Consider the following 20,432-nt stretch of genomic DNA (forward strand, 5'->3'; position numbering starts at 1 on the left):
TGACCTGGGTTTCCATTCATCCCATTTGTTTATTTTAATTGCAAAAAAAAAAAATTGGCACAAATAAGTAATGCAGCCCAGCCCAAGTTGCCATATCAACTTGATGTCAAAGGCATTGCCGTCAGCACTCACAACAAGTTTTATGTTAATTGACCAAAGATCATTCAAATAAAGAGCTTACTTCCTGTTTGGCAGCTTTGCCCCTGATTTTGATTGGATGTGAAGGGTGTGGGAAGTCTGGTAGAGACTGGAAAAAAGTGTGGCCTGTGAATACATTCTAGACTTTTCCATAAAATCCAATATGGCGGCTGACCCAATTATTTTGACATGACAAGAAGTTGCCATGTCTCAGCCTTGGGACCTCCCACAGTATTACCAGACACAATTATTACAACTACAGAAGTATAACCCCTAGTGGTCGAATAACCCGCTTCATAATCGGGTCCCAAGTCTAGGTACCAAGATTGTTTTTCATACATCAAAGCATTGCTGAGATATGACCTTGCTTCCTTAGTCAGCTTTACCCTAAATTCTGATTGGCTTTAACAGCTAAACACTTTCGAAAATGAAAATGCCACATAGATAGAATTATGAGCAGGCATCGGGTTACGTGCATAAACTTCCAACTTTGACCTTATGATACAATGGGGCTTCGCTGCTTGGCCCCCACTCATAAGAAAAAAAGGTAGACTGAAGTCATAGAGTGACCCACCATCATGGTTTGGATATCACCAGTGATAGGTGAAAATTCACCCTAGTTACCTCAGGACTCCGGAGCTGCATATAAGTATATACTGTATATTAGACGAACAACAACAACGATTGCAATCGGGCTCACTCCCATCATCAGGCTGAAAGTGAAGCCATGATAAACACATCCTACAAGGTTTATACAGACAGAAGTTTAGCGTTCAGTAGGGATAACCACGTGGTGGATCTCTGACGTCCGAGGCAAGGATGGAAGTTTTGCAAGGTTGGAAGACCTAGGCTCACCTAGGCTTCAGATAACATTCAAACAAGGCCTCTTTGCTGTGTCCTTGAAGGCCTTCTGCAGAACACATCAGCTGTTGAATATTACTGGGCAGGAAACGTAAACAGTCACTTTGTGGAAAGTCTGTTTGGGCAGTCTGGTTCCACCACAGATGATCTTTAGGTAGGACCCATTGCAGATATTTGACCAAGACCGGTGACTGTTGTGATCAATATGCAAACAGTCCCAAAATGTTGAGCAGTACAAAGTTCCACACATTGTTTCATTTCTCCCTAGTTACTCCCCATGACTTCACAGAGATAGGACCGCCTTGCCCTCCCAGTATCCACTAGGCTCTTCTTCCTCACAGGACAGTGTTGTTTTCTTCACCAGGTTTGAGACGAAAAATTGCCTAAGGCAAAGTAGCTGGACTTCTGTCCCGGTGGGCTGGCTTTGAAACACTGTGGAGGTAGACAACTCACATTCTCTGTCTCTTTTTAAGGCAGTGATACATTTACAATTTTGAGCATGTCAATTGCCATGAGGTGAAAATTAGATTTGGAAAGGTTGGTAAGAACGAGGCAACACCTGGAGTTCAGATTCTGCACTGTTCCATTGCCTATGAAAGTCGAGTACCACTCTCTTTATTCTAGTAGTCTAATCATTTCTCAGATAACTGGGATGACCATGCATTTTCCTTCAGATGCTTTGACCCACAAGAAACAGACTATTGATAGCACTGTTAAAAACAGCATAGAATGAAATCAATACATTTAGATATCCACAGTTTTCATTTGAAATATTAATTGTCAAGCTATAGGGGGGACAAGAGTTACTATTATACCGTGTGGTTACCCATATTACATTCATTATTTGTCTTTAATACTATGACATTTAATACTGTTACATGTAATCTACCTGGCATCCATATCTACTGGGCCCAAGTTCATTTTCCAATCAGTATTATTGTATTATGGGAATTCATCTACCGGCCTATAGCCATAGTTACCAGGATATAGTGCTTGTATATGGAGTTTTACAGCCACTGTTAAATATGCTCTTGCACAAGCCTTGCAATGCAATTGAATAATACAATATAAACTGTATGAATGATTTACAGTGGCTTCCTCTTAGTTTTTAGCCTTTGTTGATAGTAATTTATCTTTCTAGCAGATTAGAGTAAGGGAGAAAGATGTCAAACAGATGATACCTGCAAGTTCAGGCAGGCACATGTTGAGCTTCAACTGCACACAAGTGAAATCATTAGCTCTCTGTAGCCCTCTAATCACTATTGGGCTGCCAGTATTGGGCTCATTTAGAGGGGGTAGGGTCAGAGACTGTAAAACAAGTGAGTCATTCAATAATTCTATCTTATCCTCGAAGATATCCCAATCAGTTCTACTTGACAATTAACAGTCTAGTCATGTGTAAACTTTGTCTGTAAGTGGTACATGGACGCAAGAATATTTTTTAGTAACTTTCCTTTTCTTGTAATCTCTTGTCCTCTTGTTATTATGGTAAGGTCAAGCTGTAACAAATGTAGGACTACTTATAAGTTAAGCAATATGTTCTCTGTTTTGTGTAAAATAAGGCGTATGATGCCAGGTACCTTACCGGCTGGCACTCTGCACACTCTGCAGTTAGGTGGACATGATGCGTTTTGAGTCGGTTGATTCGTTAATCTCCCTGTTTTTCCATAACACTGTCACGAGGAAGAGCAAATATGGGCAATTCTTTGGGCAACTGATTCAAATTCCTTGGCTTCGGTGTGTTTATGTGATGGTGTGGGTTTGTGTGTGATTTTTGCGTTCACATGAATGAATCCTTGGGGTCCATGAGGAACATCTTATCCAATCAGTATTGGCCAAGAGATCAAATGCCTTGGAATGGAAGATATAATAGGTAATGTCAGTATATGAGCATGCACTGACCATTTGGTTCTCCTGTTGGAATGGCTTCAAAGGCTTAAAGGATATAAACTGACATACACTGATACAAAAGCAGTACATGTCAAAATGTATTTTTTAATTATTATTATTATAGTTATATTATTATAATTATTATTATTTTTAAGTTGTGTCGTCTTTCAAGTGTTCCTAGGGAAATAACATACATGACCTCCATATAACAAGTAAAATGTGAGCAATAATTTGTATTATTGGGTGCTATGGGGTTTAAGCATAAGCTACTAACCTTAGACTTGCTCTGAAATGCTAGTGGATTGGTTTTGTCAGTTGCTGCCACAGTCACAAATTATTGCTCACCAATGACTTGTTATATAGAGGTCATGTATTTTTCTAATAACTATGTTATTTCCCTAGGAACACTTGGAAGACAACACAACTTGTAAATAATAATAATAATAATATAACTATAATAATAATTACAAAAATATCATGTCTTTCTGACAATAGTTATTTTACACAGAAATGTAACAAAACAAAAAAACAATCAATAGGACAAACATGCTACCATGTTTGCTCATCACTTATTGCCGTCGTGGTTCAACTTGTGATAGTTGGCTGTTTCACTGATGTCAAAAGTGATGCAGTTGATATACAGTGCATTCAGAAAGCATTCAGACCCCTTCACTTTTTCACATGTTGTTATGTTGCAGGCAGCCTTATGCTTAAATTGTTTAAAATCATTTTCAGAGGCTTCCTCTGTTCTATCTTCAAAGGCCAGATTGTGTTGAGGTACAGATCTGGGGAAGGTCTGCTGCATTGAAGGTTCGCAAGAGCACGGTGGCCTCCATCATTCTTAAATGGAAGAAGTTTGGAACAACCAGGGTTCTTCCTAGAGCTGCCTGTCCAGCCAAACTGACCAATCAGGGTACAAGGGCCTAGAGATCTAGAAATCCTGTGTGGAGAAGAAATTTCCAGAAGGACAACCATCACTACAGTGCTCCACTGATCTAGGCTTTAAGGCAAAGTGGCCAGACGGAAGCCTCTCCTCAGTGACGGAAAAGACACAGGAAAGCCTGCTTGGAGTTTCCAAAAAGAACCTAAAGGGCTGTGAAGGGACTGGTTAGTTGCAATAATTCCAACTTATTTATACCTAGTATAAATATATTACTTTTATTGGCATTTAAACATTTCTTGGTGAGGGCTCTTTGTTCAGACCTGGGGATGGAGGTGAGAACTCCCTTCCCCCAAGGTTGAGACAAAGGTGTCTGCAGCCATGGCCTATTTTGAATACATGGTAACACCCCTTAAACATTATGTATATAAGAGCCTTTGAGATAGATAGATAAGCTAAGGTGAAACACTGTGAGTGAGTGTGTGACTTCAAGCCTCTGTCTCACGATGGTAGGCCACCATCGTTCAAGAATAAACCTGAAACATGACTGACAAAATCCATGACTGTGTTTTCCAATATATGGTAGTAAATTAAATACCATCAGCTGTCAGACTGGGAAACCAGATTTTCTGGTCTGATAAAACCAATATTGAACTGTTTGGCCTCAATTCTGGGCATCATGTCTGAAGGAAATCACCGCTCATCACCTGCCCAATACCATCCCAACGGTGAAGCATGGTGGTGGCAGCATCATGGCGCGGGGGTGTCGTTCAGTGGACTAGACGACGGTTGAGAGAAAGCTGAACAGAGCAAAGTGCAAAGATTTCCTTCCAACAGGACAATGACCCTAAGAACACAGACAAGACAACACAGGAGCGTATGTAAATATCCTTGAGTGGCCCAGCCAGAGCCCTGACTCCAACCCAATCGAAAATTTCTGACTGACAGCTTGAGAGGCAGTGGATAAGGATAGAAAATCCCTAAATCAAAGTGTGCAAACCTGTCGTGTCATACCCAAGAAGACTAGAGGCTATCGTCGGCCAGGCTGCTATACACAGACATTAGCTTTAGGCTGGTTAGGTGCTGTAAAAGCCTGTTCTTGTTCCGCTCTGTTTTTGCCAATACTCTAACTAGTGTGTTCTGTAAGTGTACGGTGGTTGTGTCATGTTATACTATACTAACCTTCACTTACTTTGTGTGCTGCTGTGCTGTAAGTTTATTGTGGCTTGTCTTCTATACATATCTCTTGTTAATATTGGAAGTAATATTATGTAGGAATGTTGGGGCCATATATTTTGTTAGCAGTTTTTGAGTTTGAGTTTGAGTTTTTGGGTGATTTCAGGTCATATACAGTACTGTGCAAAAGTTTTAGGCAGGTGTGAAAAAATGCTATGAACTAAGAATGCTTTGAAAAATGTAAACAATAAATGTTTATTTTGTATCCATTTACATGGTAAGACTGAACACAGCAACAAGACACAACGTAGTTATACTGCATCAGCAGGGTCTCTCCCAGACAAAGATTTCAAAGCAGACAGGGGTTTCAAAATGTGCAGTTCAAGCTCTTTTGAAGAAGACGTTGAGGATCGTACACGCAGTGGTCAGCCAAGGAAACTTAATGCAGCTGATGAAAAACACATCAAGCTTATTTACCTTCGAAATCGGAAGATTTCAAGCAGTGGCATCAGCTCAGAACTGGCAGAAACCAGTGGTACCCAGGTACAGACATTTACTGTCCAGGGAAGTCTGGCCAGAAGTGGTCTTCATGGAAGAGTTGCAGCCAAAAAGCTCTACCCCGACAAGGAAACAAGGCCAAGTGACTGAACTACGCACGAAAACATAGAAACTGGGGTGCAGAAACATGGCAGAAGGTGCTCTGGACTGATGAGTCAAAATTAGAAATATTTGGCTGAAGAAGAAGGCAGTTTGTTCGCCGAAGGGCTGGAGAGAGGTACAATAATGAGAGTCTGCAGGCAACAGTGAAGCATGGTGGAGGTTCCTTTCCAGTTTGGGGCTGCATTTCTGCAAGTGGAGTTGGAAATTTGGTCAGGATGAATGGTGTCCTCAATGCTGAGAAATACAGGCAGATACTAATCCATCATGAAATACCATCAGGGAGGCGTATGATTGGCACCAAATGTATTCTGCAGCAGGAACATAACCCCAAACATACAGCCAATGTCATTAACAACTATCTTCAGCTTAAAGAAGAACAGAAAGTCCTGCAAGTGATGGTATGACCCCCACAGAGCCCTGATCTCTACATCATCGAGTCTGTCTGGGTTTACATGAAGAGACAGAAGAATTTTAGAAAGCCTACATCCACAGAAGATCTGTGGTTAGTTCTCCAAGATGTTTGGAACAATTTACCAGCCGAGTTCCTTCAAAAACTGTGCAAGTGTATCTGGAAGAATTGATGCTATTTTGAAGGCAAAGGGTGGTCACACCAAATATTGATTTAATTTAGAATTTTCTTCTGTTCCTTCACTGCATTTTGTTAATTTATGAAGAATTGATGAAAATAAACTGTTAACACTTCCATTTTTGAAAGCATTCTTAGTTTACAGCATTTTTTCACACCTGCCTAAAACTTTTGCACAGTACTGTATGTTTCACCCCTTACAAGGTAGTTACCCTCTCCTGATGCCTTCTGTTTATGATTCCTGTGTTTCCTGTTTTGATTCACTTGTACTGTAAATAAATTCAATTATTTAGGAAGGTAAATATTTTGTTGTTAGTTAGGCATACAGACTGCAGCAGCTTGACAAATATTTGGCAACTGTTGAAAATGCATCACCTTTATGTTGAACAGGTATAATTAAGTTGCTATTGCAAAAAAAAAAAAAAACATATTTAGTAGTTACATTTCTTCAAAGATTCCAAATAGTTTGGAGATGTTTTGGTAACCTCTGCTATTTAATAACTTAAACTTTAATAATAACTTTAATAACTTAGTTAAAGATAGATAGTTTTACTTTTATAGATAGATAAACTTATACAGTATAAAATAGTAGATGTATACCACTTTCCCAAGCATGACAGGGATTTCAGGTTTGGTGTGGAGCAAAAATGCCCCAAGAGGAAATAACTGAGCAGAATAATTGAGGGCTATTAATGTTCTCTCATGCATCCAATCTTTTCTTCAACAGAGCTCAGGTTCAGGAGAGGTTGGTGTCATGTGATAATATCATGTGAGAAGATGCCTTCCACTAGCTTTAACATCATCATAAATACACACTTCACTCCTTCCTCCTCCTGGTAACCCAGATCTTTGGTGCACTCCTCTCTTGACCCTATCAGTCCAAATCAACTCCAGTTCTTACCTCAGGCAGGGTTCTTCCCCTTATCACAGAAGACCTCCTCCTCCACATCTGGTTTGAGTCAGGTTTAGATGGGGGGGGGGGGTCAGCGTGTGGGTCCATTTCTACAAGGCATCCACGCCTCTCAAGCAAATTCCAGATAGTCAGTTGTTGGCGGTGGAGAAAAGGTTTCCTGTTAAAAGCTGGTATGGTCATATAAAAGGTTTAGTGTGAACTCTGGGCCGTGCTTGATTAGGGGTTTACCCAGTGACTTCCTTGTGCATTTGAATTCTGAGTAACTGCATCTGCACCCAGATCTCTGACATAGTTTTGATGTCAAACTCATGAAGTCATAAGATGCCTTATGCAAATGTGCACGCACGCACACACATGGGTGCAGACACACCCATATCCTAAGTTTGATTAGAATTCAACTGAACTTTGAACCAAAAAAACTGAGCGATTTCTGCTAAGCAATGACAACCCTCGTAAAATAAAAAAACAAGTTCATGAAGAATACGTTTGAAATAATGTTCTATGGAAATGCACAACTCACTATTAATGTGGCAGATGTATTCATATTAATTCTAAAATATCAAACCTTTCCTCTGAGTTGTAAAGGTTCTTACAGTGGATTTAGATCATTGAAAACACCTACCCCATTGCAATAAACACTACTGAATATTTGAAACTGTTCTAAATGTCTTACGTATAATGATATTTTGTTTTGGCAGGGGGGTACTGCTTCAGTCGTCTGTAAATTCAGCTTTCTCAGAGTGTTATGTCATTTCTATCCTGTGACCCCAACCTGTACACCCCAGCGGTACACCCCTCCCTTTTTTGTTAGTTTCTGTTGATAGAATTACACATTTGGAGTTTCACCTCTGGAAAGTATTTTCTTTAAAGCACAATTCGCTACAAATGAACTTCAACAAAAGAAAGGCTACTGTCGGCCTTTAATAGTAGTATTATAAAAAAGGTATTTATGAAATAGTAGTATAATAAAAAATGCATTTATTTCAAGATGTGGAGTCAGAGAGTATGTTTGGTAATTGAATGTGATGTCATCCCTTATTACTCTAATCAAACAACATTTTGGGTTGGTGTGATAGTTGAGTTGAGACTTCAAATATAGTTATGTCACTTGGCCAGAGTACTTTTAAAAAGTACCTAAAAATGTAGACATTAGCGAAAAGTCTTTCTCCTCTTACGCCCAGCTTTGCCTTTCTCACTGACCCCCAAGGAAAGAGAAATTTACAGGAGAAAGCTCCAGCTGGTTCCTCTTGCCCTTGAGTGTTTGATCTCCCCCTGTGAGAAACATCTGAGCCCTCGGAGTCCTGACTGAGGTTTGTCATTAGCACAGACTGCTCATTTAGGGAAGGAATGGAACCATAACCATGAATGGTGGCCATTTCAAAGAGCAAGGTCAAAGATGACAGAAAGAGAGGAACACACGTCTTAAAGTCGAGGCAAAACATCACTCTTTCTTAACTGTTCTGTCGGACCATTTCTGAGCGTTTGAAGAGCATTTTCAAGACACCCATTATACCTCAGGTACAATTTTAATAAATAGAACAATCTCACAAAAGTCTGATTTAACTAGTTGTACATATCATTACGCCCTATTCCATCGAAGAAGTTTGTCATGTGATGGTGAAACAGCTTCACTTCGCGTGCAAAGAAACAATGGTGTCACCACAATGACATGTTAATCAATTCATGGTTATTCCCACAAACGGAATGCTGAAACAAAAATGAGATGCAGCTATGTGTTCCAAGAACCCAGGTTGATCTCCACATGGTTTTTAATTAGAAAATGCAAACAAGGAAATTGCTTTTCCAGTGAAATTTCTGAAGCATCATAAATGCTCTTTGACAAGTTGCTGATTTTAAAGCCCTGTTGTTAAACAACCATATCCTGCTAAGGATTAACAAAAGGAGGCATTATTATTGTGTCAGACTCTCCATTCTATTCTGTATGTTTTATTAGTACAGGGTGTCCTTAAACAGGCATCACATCAAACTATATCTTGTGAGGGTTATGTGAATTATACAAAAAAAAAATCTTAAACAGACATCACTTCAAACTATATCTTGTGAGGTTTATGTGAATTATATACAGTTCGCCCACAATTATTGCCACACCTAGTGAATATGAGCTAACAGGCTATGAAAAACTATGTCTTTGATGTTTATCCTCTTGGTATTTCACTCAAAATATTCACAAAAATCTTACCTTTTCATTGAAGTAAAAAATTTGGAAGAAAAAGAAACAGTTGACTTTGAACAAATATTTTCCCCAAAACATGTGTGCCACAATTATTGGCACGCCTAGAAAAATCTTATAATTGAAATCTAACTGAAGGATATTTCCAGTCATTTTTTAGTTCACCTGTTTCATTAGGAACACTGGCGTACAAATATGAGGTGACACAGGCCAAATTCCATTAGTCATTCATCACTATGGGAAAGACCCAAGAACACAGTGACGATGTGCAATGAAAAGTTGTTGAGCTGCACAAATCAAGAAATGGACAAAAAAAAATAAACAGTTTAAAATACCCGTTTCCACTATCATGGAAATAATAAAGAAGTTTAAAGCGACAGGAGATTCTAAGAATCAGCCTGGAAGACGACGTGTGTGTACATTGACCCCACGCACCGTGAGGAGGATGGTTCGACTGGCAAAATAATCTCCAAGGATCACAGCTGGAGAATTGCAGGCATTAGTTGAGTCTTGGGGCCAGAAAGTCTCCAAAACTACCATCAGACGCCACCTACATCACCACAGGTTGTTTTGGAGGGTTGCCAGAAAAAAGCCTCTGCTGTCAATCAACAACAAACTAAAGTGCCTACAGTTTGCCAAATGTAAGTCAGACTTTCAATGGTACCGAGTTATATGGTCAGATAGGACCAAAATGAAGCTTTTTGGCAACAAACAACAAATGTGGGTTTGGCGTAGACAGAAAGATAGCCATACAGAAAAGCACCTCATTCCCACTGTGAGGTATGGTGGTAGATCTTTGATGTTGTGGGGCTGTTTTTATTCCAAAGGCCCTGGACATCTGGTTAGGATACATAGAATCATGGACTCCATCAAATACCAGGAGATGAAAACCTAACAGCCCCCTCCAGTAAGCTTAAAATGGGCCGTAGTTGGAGCTTCCAGCAGGACAATGATCCGAAGCATACGTCAAAATCAACACAAAAATAGTTCACCGACCGCAGAATAAAGGTTTTGCCATGGCCATCACAGTCCCCTGAACTAAACCCCATAGAAAATGTGTGGGAGGACCTGAAGCCGAGTCTACTAGCGTTGACCTAAGAATCTGGAGAGATACTGTATGTAGGAATGGTCTCAGATTCCGTGCCATGTGTTCACCAACCTCATCACGCATCACTCATAGGAGAACACTCAGAGCTGTTATCTTGGCAAAGGGAGGCTGCACAAAACATTTAATTAAGGGGTGCCAATAACTGTGGCACACATGTTTTGGAGAATAATATTTTTGTTAATGTCAAAAAAAATATTTCTTTCAATTATCTTACCTCAAAGGAAAGGTACGATTTTTATGAATATTTTGAGTGGAAGACCAAGAGGATAAACAGACATATTTTTTTCATAGCCTGTTTGCTCATATTCACTAGGGGTGCCAATAATTGTGGGCGGGACTGTACTAAACAAATCTACATTACACTACAATTGCCATTGTCAGACAAAACGTTTGTAGATTATGCTGTCACTTTGAAGATTATGCCTTTTCACTAAAAGGTTACCATTTTCAAAACAACTTAATATTCAATTCTCTTTGCGAGTTAAATGAACTATTTTATACAAACTTAAGTAAAATGTGTTTGAATCACTTTGCACTTTCTGTGGTCATTCCAAATGCTGGCATCATGTTCTCCTTATACAAACAGCAGAATGCTGTAATACAATTAAAGCAAAAATCTGTGCTGTAATTTACAGTCTGTGTAGAAAACTTTTGATATAAAACGTGTCAGTTTCGATCCTGAGTTGAAGAAATACGAGTTAAATACAGATTAATCAAAGTGTTTTGATTTGATCAAAACGGTACATAAATGCAATTCAGCATTTGGCAAAATCTGAACAGTGAGCCACTGCTGCCACCTAATGGCAGAGGCAGCAGCATGTAAGGTCACATTTCAGTTTTCTATCCTCATATCCCGTAGAAACCACACTGATAACTACATCTGTTTCTGACTGATGTTAACCATTAGTCGGTCATTTCAGGGATAGGTCATAAATTCAACTCAAATGCCAACACCTGTGTAACCTGCCTCAGTCTGCTCGGTCTCCTACTGCACTTTGAACTGTGACATCATCTTGTCCAGCACGCAGACACCCACAAAATGAGGCTCAATGACGCCGAGTTAGGATATGGTCATTTTATTTACAGTGGAACTGCCTCAGAAGCAGCATGTTCTCCCAGCACATTTCTCAGATTAAAGATGATAAAAAATATACACATTGCAAAAGACAAATGTATCATTCAAGAATAATGCTGTATAAAATGAGATAAACAAAACACCTGTTCTGCTGTGCTTCTAACCCTTTCAATGCATTCTTTTAGACCTTGCATACTCATATGACAAATCACCAGGCCAAGTCTCACTACTTTAATGTTGCAACATATGACGTGCAAGATTCATATACTCTTTTAATCCATAGCCATTAGCGAAGCCACTGGAGTAATATTACTATTCCTGTCAAACAAATCATACTTCATACTTAAATACGCATCAGAAAAGGAAATATAAGTGTTTGCTTAGGCACCTTGTTAAAGTTCACACTTCAACATCAGGGCAGAAGAGGAATTCACCAAACAACTATGAATTAAAAAAAACAACAACACTAGGTCACTATCAAAAGACCTCTGGAAAATAAAAGACTATGCAAAGTGTATACTCACATGTTGACTGGGACAATGTGAGGAATTACAACTCTAGTGAAACAAGAGGGTTAAGTGGGGAAGAAGACTCTCACGCCACTCAAACACTCACCAGGTCACCACTGCTGAAATGTTTGGCAAAAAGGGGTCAACAAGCACACAAAAAAGATACCCTGTTAGACTCAGCCTTGGGAACTGGGATTGACCCATAACCTTTGCTTTAATCGGACCTAGGGATAATGGCCATATTCAGTCGACACATTTGGCACTGATGTATGAAACCGCCTGCACATACACAATAAAGGGAGGGGGGGGGGGGGAGGCTGGCGATACAAGAGAGTGCATTTGTTTTTTTCAGTCTTCTCACCAAGTGACATGTAGGAAAGGGAAGCCTACAAGGGTAGACCGACTACCTACTACAGGTCAGTGTGTGAGAGTTGAAGACGTTGAGGGCTAAATGTGTAATGTGACAGGCTGAATTGCTGAGTGCATGTTTGCTAGTGTCAGAAGCCAGATGGCGTGAGGATGTTCATGTCCCGGGGTTTGAGTTTGTGCGGACGAGTCAGTTCCTTCTTGCCACCCATGTCTGTGATGTCTATCTTGGGGGGTTTGAAGCTGGCTGGGTCCAGGTTGACCACGCTCTTCATCTCGTCCAGTGTACTGGACTTCTGAAGCCCAAAATAGGACTGGAGGGTGAAGCCACCTGTGTGTGGGAGAGACAAAAGAGCACACAACTCGTCAAGGTCAGCCAAGGTCACACTGTTTTTTACCTTCAGGAAGATGAGGCCTTCATCACTGCATAGGGAAACCCAAAGATACATATGGAAACCCAAAGATACATATGGAAACTAGGGCTGGGCAACGATTAAAATTTTTAATCGCGATTAATCGCATTATTTCCCTGATTAATCGCGATTAATCGCATTATTATACGCAAATCCCAAAAATGAATTAAAAAGAAGTGTATAGCGATGTATTAAATGTACTGCCATATGAACTAAAGTGCCATTACATTGGTTGTGCAAACAAACACTTAACATCAGCATTTTTATATAGTAGCAGTTAAATAAAATAAATAATTTGTGTTAATTTCAACTTAAACAATTGTATCAAACACAAAACTAAAGGTTATTGCCACTGCATTAATGTTAGAGTGTGGTGAAGCACCAAAAATGTGATAACATTTACGTAAACCAGAAACATAGAAGGAAGTTAGCCAAGGTGTATTTAATTGTAAAGACATTTTTTATTTTCTAACATAGCTCTTCCCTTTGTAAAGTCCTACAGAAGGCTATGAACAAGATTGACAGTTCAATCAGATTAACTCAACCAACAGCAAACTCGGTAACCACAATTACCTCGGAGTTAAAGTGCATTCTATCGATGAAAAGTGGGCGCTGCATTCACATGCTTTGACTGTAATGAAAACTGAGGAGAGACATTATGCTGAAACGTGCGTGGGACACTTTATGGTGGAATGTGTCCAATAAAGTCGCCACACTTAGCATAGATAGTGTACGAAATATGATCGCTGCTGACAACTGCCTTTTGATCATGTCTCCTGCTTCGCGCACAGTCTCCAGCGTTCTGTCACAGTATCTCTGCATAACAGGGCGTTTGACAATGTCCTGGCCAAGTGCAGAAAGGTTGTGGGGCACTTAAAACACAGTCCAGCAAGTGTAGCAGAATTAGAGCAACAACAAGTTGCACATGGATAGAGAAGCAGTCGCTTATGCAAGACGTTCAAACCAGATGAAATTCTACCCTGGACATGATAAAGAGCGTCCGCAGAAACGAACCGCCACTTTTGCAGTCCTCTCCTCTTCATACAACTCGTGTATTCTCCGTGTGATGGTGACCGTCTTTAAGAACTTTAAGTTGAAAATGCCCATGTAAAATCTCCGTACCCGTCTCCATGTTTGTGTTTTTTACCGCAAATTATTTCCTTTTCCGGTTCCACAGCAGTCACCGGCAAACTTTTTCAAAATAAAAGCCTGTGAGCAACAGACTTTTAGAATAATAAAATAAATAATAAAACCTGAGTTAACGCGCGTTAAAATAATTGTCGGCGTTAAATGATTGATGGATTACCGCAAGATTAACGCGTTAACTTGCCCAGCCCTAATGGGAACCCATAGATACATAGGGAACAACTTAAAAAATGATCTGGAAGGTGTCCATTAATTATCTATAATGGGACGCATGAAGTAGATCCAGTGAAAGTTTAATCACCGTTCTATATCAATGCTCTTTGAATAGTGACTATAACAGCCGTAGTAAATGTCAGTTGATTGAAAAGCTGCCCATCGATAGAGGCAAGTACAGTCAGTGTGTAGTCAGGCAAGCTAATGAATGAAGGACAATTTACATATTCTCCATTTTGGTGGTGTTAACACAATTTTACATGTTATTTGGAGAACTAGCAAGCTAGCAAGCAAAGAATCAGAAGCAACTAGCAAGGATTCAGGCTTAGCAACAGTGGGATCAACTGGAACCAAGCAAACTACCCAGTCACCCTTGTCTGTGACTGAAGAAAGTAGTACTACGAAGTTGCTAGGTTGCCTTGTTTTTAAACCGGTTATTCATTGTATTGTTCAGTGGTAGGCCTAAAATACCACTTTCATTCACATATTTAAATGCTGCAGAAATCCTATTAAATTCGGCATAATAAATCCGCTGTTTAGAAGCTACAGTTTATATTGTATTTTATTATGACCGCCATTCAAGAATACACACTTTTCTTGGAACAGAAAATATCTTGTTATTTCACTTAATTCTTGCTCATGCTCTCACTTTATGCGGTCATATGACACCGTAATACCGTTGTGCAGTACGTCTAGTTACTGATGACCCTAAAATATAGCTATCAATGTTGGCAAAATATTACTTCTGGCATTTCATCGTTTGGAGCATGCTCATGAGCCACTTTACTGAGGGTCTATGGACAAATGTTGGGATTTTTTCTACCTCTCCTCTTCATGTGCAACCTCTAATCACAAATGCACACCAACACAAGCCCGAAACAATATTTGAACTACCAGGAGTGCTGGAGTCTGATCCTGGGTCAGTGGAGGACTTCTGCACAACGGGACGCGAAGAGCCAAAAAAGCTCCACCTCTCTCCTCCACCTGAGCCCTCGTTTCCACCCATGTCACTGCTGCTGGAGCTGATGCTGCTGGAACTGATGCTGCTGGAACTGATGGAGCTGGAGCTGATGCTGCTGATGGGGCTGATGCTGCTAACTTCTGCGGAGGGGAGAGCCAAAGCAGGACTCAGGCCGAACCAGCTCCTGTGAAGCAGACAGACATAAGGAGAACACTCCTAAGGATTAGACTAGCATGCTGATGTCCAGGTGTCCAGGTGTAAAGTAACATTCATAACTAGGACAGAATTCAAGGCTTCAGCAACACAAAAAGGGGCTAGATATTTCACCATGTGTTCAATGCTTGACTAGACTGAGCTACTGGTGAGGTCCAAAACAGGTTTGTTAAGGCAGCCTAAATATTTTTTTACAGCGTATTTATTTAAACATTTAGCAATACTTAAGCAATATAGTACGAGTGGGAGTGGGGTAGGTAAGGGATAATCCCATGGGTGGTGTTCGGCCGTAGCCACTGAGGCCGAGTGGCGTAGGCAACAACACCCATGGGATTATCCCTTACCTACCCCACTCCCACGAGTGCTACATTGCTTTTATAAAACAATTCTACAGTCAACAAATTAACATTTCAACACAAAGTTATTGATTAAAAACGGTTTATTTTGCCATTGTTTCTCCGCAACAAAAAAATAGTTCCATTGTCAACGTCTTGGTTTGGAATTATAAGAATTTTGAATTAACGGTTATCATCAATGCGCTAAAGAATGTTTCATGGCGGAGTGATTTGTTATTAGCTTTGAAAAGTCAGAGTTGGTATGTTGACGGCAGTGGTGGGTAGTAACGCGTTACAAGGAACGCAAATGAGTAAAAAAGTACATTTTTCGGGTAACGAGAACTTTTTGCGTTCCTTTATAAAGTCTGCACTTTTACTCTTACTCGAGTAAATATTTGAACTAGAATTCTACTCTTTACTCAGTTACATTTCCATTGTGCTTTCATTAAAATGAGTATTGATAAAAGCATATCTTTGTTTACTGGAATACAAGCATACACGGCAACCAGAGGGTAAAAACGGAGAGGTCAGTTAGCTATGCGTTATCGACGCGCCCTCCACAGGTTGCAACATTGTTGTCATTTCATAGCCGCGCAGGAGACAACTTCAGGTCGACCGTTACGACTATAACTTAAATCGCCGCCACTATGGATGAGAAGATGGACGAAGCTAGCGTTACTACTGGCCCTCCTGACAGTCCTGGGGCAGCCCCCACTCCAATGTAATAATATTGTTTGCAACTCACCGACAGCATCATGTTTATTTACTTGGCTAGCTTGCAAAAGGCAGCTAAGTTATACTGTCAGAATTGCTAGCACGAATAAGTCAAAAAAATTGTAAAATGGCAGGTGATTCATGGCATCTTTTTTCTCTAACCGGGATGATCTTATGATTTATGATCTTAAATAACAATGCTTTTGCAGTCAGAGAGAGAGAGAGAGGGCATTTCTCTCCATGAGAAAGAATGAGATCTCCTCCATGGTCAATATTTTTAATGGCCTACTGTTATTTTCTATGAGATCTATGAGATGTGTAATGAAAAAAAATATATACATGATACAATGAAGCAACTTGTGAAGAAATGTGTCAAGAGTGCATTTCTTTCTGACTTACTCACGTTATGTTGTTCATTGATCCAAACACTCAAACACAAAAAAGTAACTTGTAATTTGAGTAACTTTTAAACAGAGTACTTTTTTACTCTTACTCGAGTAAGTTTTCCAATTGGAATATTTACTTTTACTCAAGTCAATTTTGAAGGAGGTAATTGTACTTTTACTTGAGTACCAATTTTCAGTACTCTACCCACCACTGGTTGACGGATAATCCAACTCATGGAACATCTCTCGTCCAATCAGAAACAGCTAAATAACGCGATAGAACCCAATTGTTTTATAATTTTTAATACTTTATACAAGTGCCAAATAACCTTTGCCATGTTGTATAACAAACACAGACTTAGTATCTAAGGCAAAGTGTGTGGAATAACCACATGATTACTATATTACCTTCCAGTAGCATGCATAATAGAATTATTGATAGGTTACTGACCATATGTAGACTTACTCAACATGATGATCAAAAGTACTCAACATGACGATCAAAAGTATTACTGAATGTGGATTTGTATCTGTTATTTGCAATGGGGAACATGGCAACTAAAGTATAGAAATTAGGGTTGTCAAAATAACACATTAACTTTTGATGAATTCATTATTAAAGCAATAAGGTTCGAGAGGCAGTACGGTATCGTCAATAATGTACTTGTTCGAGGGAGTTGTTAGGCCCGACGCGCAGACGATACCGTACTGACTCGAGTACCTTATTGCTTTTATAACACGGTTGCCAGCGACTTTATAAATATTAAGTAAAATTAAATTATAAACAGTAAGCTACCTTTCAGCACAAAAAAGTTCTAGTCACCAAACATTGTGTATCGCATTTCAGTTCAAGAGAAAATAGTCCCCCTTTGTGTGGCTGTTGCTATGCAACAGACAAATAGCATTGGGAACTTCACGTCTGTAAGCCTAGCACAAAAGCTACGTGTGTTTCAATGGGGTTTTGGTCTAAGCGTTTTCAGTCACCTACAAATAATATTCGAGACTTTCAGTAAAGACTTACAATACTCTGCAACATCCGTGTAGCACAGAAACAACTAACCGAGTCAATTTAGACATATAAAAAGTCGTGTAGATAGCTTAATTCACATTCCCCACTACATTAGCCACAACACGCCGCCATCTTTGTTAGATATTTTCTTTTGAGTGCGCACTGATTTGGAACGCTCAGGTAGATGAAAACAGGTCGTACAGTTACTATACCGTTGAATATAGCACACCCCGGAACTCACTCTCAGAATGGTGGATTCCATCTACCCGTGTTATAATTCCATCTACCCGTGTTATAAAGGAAAATAAGACAGTGGAACCACTCAGTGGTGGCCTTATTGACCTTTGTCCCCATATGTCACTTTGCGGTGACCTTATTGGATGGATTGGAATGGAAAAATAGTGGCCAGTCTTTGTTGCAGTGTGAGTTTGTGTCTCCCACTGTGGCTTTTGATGGGGAACATTCATATTTTGGGCTGTGTTGGTAGTTCGATGGGCAGTCTACAGCCTCATCTTGGAATTATTTGTATACATCACCTTGTTTTTGAGTTTGAGAACTTCAGAAGCGGTCGCACAAAAACCTAAAATGTAACCATATCTGCAAGAACAAACTATTATTAAGGTATACTACATCAAAAAAACAATTGCTTTTGACTGAGGCAAAACAAAGGTATAAGCAGGGAACACTTAACCCACACCTGATTGTCATCCTATTGATGGAAACACCTGAGTTTTAGGACTGATCACATTTTAGATAACATTTATGCAGATATACACAATTCTAAAGGGTTCACAAACTTTCTAGCACCACTGTATTGTACTACGATCAGAATTCATCGGTATACATTTCCCTCTCAAAGATGCACAAAGAATTCAAACTAGTTAATAAAAATTGAGAATTAATTCATTTTAAAATAAAATGTATTATGCTGCTACAACGTTTTGGTCTTGGGTTTTTGTTAATTTCTATACAAATACCAACAAGGCATAGACAATTCAAAACAGAATAAATGCTCTTTTTTTTGGTGATCTTTGAAACTTTTGCTAAAGATGTGAAAGACTCATGCAGTTGAAATGAATAAGAATGTTTCTTCTAAAATTATCTGAATGACATTTTTGTGGAATTCCTTTCTATGGACAACAAAAGGTGAAATTAACCATTTATGTGTACATATTAAAGTCAAGAAACCAGATCATTTCATACATTTAGTTTTTCTTTTCTTCTTTGACCCATCAATTAGGCCAATGTTAGAATTATCTTTAAGAATATGTTTGCAATAAATCTAATATGAAGGTAAAATAACTGAAAACTAATTGACATGGGCCTGATGAGTACACCCCATCATTTCTCCTATGTATAGTTACAGCCAGGAGTGCGCCAATGATTTACACATTTTTTTTTTTTTTTTTTACATTTCACATTTTGGTGAATTCTGTTTTGGCTAATTTTGTTCACCCTGAGGTAGATTGGTGGCTAAAAATGAGTGAATATGTGCCACTAAGTGACCCAGACCTTCTAAGATTGTTGTTAACCAGTCATCAACAGAACAGAAGACTAAAAATGTAACCCTAGATTTTAAACTAACCAAGTATTTGTCTCTCAACCAATTTAAGAGCCTCTTAGATGCTAAGGATGTGCCTCAATGCTGTTGTTTTAAATGATTCTCTGATTTTTTTATACATAATTTCTGAGTTGTTTAATGTGTTTTGTTTATTTATTTTGTCTGTTTTGTTTCGTTATTGTTTGTTTATTTATTGTTCCTCTGTATTATGTACCCTCAATCAAGGCATTGCTGCAAAAGAGCCCTGTGCTCAGTCAATTCTCCTGAATAAATAATCATGATGATGAATTGGGAAGATGAGCAAGTGAATGTGACAGGCTGTAGCGGAAGTGTGAGCATCAACCGTTGAACAGGAGTGTGTGTGAATTTGGGCGATTTGATGCAGAAAATAATGTTTCCGTCTGAAAGTTGCAATTCCATTTCAAAGGGTACAGTCCGCGAATTCTGTCCGTTTTCCGTTATCGCAGAAAATCGTTGGCCCTACAGGAGTGATGCCAAAGTAGGCAACTGTCACAACTACACTTTGACTTCAGCTGCGCTCTGGAACACTATTTCTACTGCTGGCCCATATATTGTGATATGTTTCGGAGAAAACTACATACATAAGCGGTTCATGTGAATTTGGGCCCATGACCTAATATTCACTGCAGGTGTTCATCTCTGACTTACCTGCGATTGACTTTTGGAGACGAGTAGGGGCTGACACTCGGTGTGACTGAGGGGGTACCAGAAGGGGTGCAGGAGGGGGTACAGGATGGGGTGCCGCAAGGGGTGGATTGTGCTGATGTCGTAAGCGTGTCCTCCTTGAAGTCCCCAGTAGGCATCTTCAACTTCTACAGGGGTAGAGGAGAAAAAAGAGGAACTCCAGTAAAGACAGAGCGGAGACACATCCCAGCCAAGCATGAGGTCAGGTAAGACACAAAAACAAGTTTGGATGAACAAAGTAGATGGCTGCCAACTCACCTTCAAATAGTGCAATGTTTAATGAATGTCTGAATGTTAATGTCAGGTCAAACAGTCATATGAAGCTGTGAAGTTTTATGGACATTTAGGTGAAATTGCTCTCAACACAACTAGCGCACAGACAGCCTAAATAGCCAACTCTTTCTGAAATAGTTTCTCTTTTGG

The 20,432-nt window shown here is 39.5% G+C and overlaps 1 protein-coding gene across 1 annotated transcript in view; it reads right to left on the bottom strand.

Moving 5' to 3' along the window:
• The window catches only part of LOC308366468 (glutamine--fructose-6-phosphate aminotransferase [isomerizing] 2-like), a gene marked incomplete at its 3' end in the record, with an annotated part of 60,104 nt that overhangs the window by 17,735 nt on the left and 21,937 nt on the right, over positions 1-20,432 (bottom strand). The window contains exons 6-7 of the mRNA XM_080840180.1: positions 19,974-20,137; positions 15,020-15,270 (exon numbers count right to left, since the gene is read on the bottom strand). Coding sequence (XP_080696306.1) covers positions 15,020-15,270; positions 19,974-20,137 — 415 coding nt within the window. The remainder of the gene's footprint in view (positions 1-15,019; positions 15,271-19,973; positions 20,138-20,432) is intronic.

The sequence above is a fragment of the Sprattus sprattus genome (assembly GCF_963457725.1).
Source record: "Sprattus sprattus genome assembly, chromosome: 6".
Taxonomy (NCBI): Eukaryota; Metazoa; Chordata; class Actinopteri; order Clupeiformes; family Clupeidae; genus Sprattus; species Sprattus sprattus.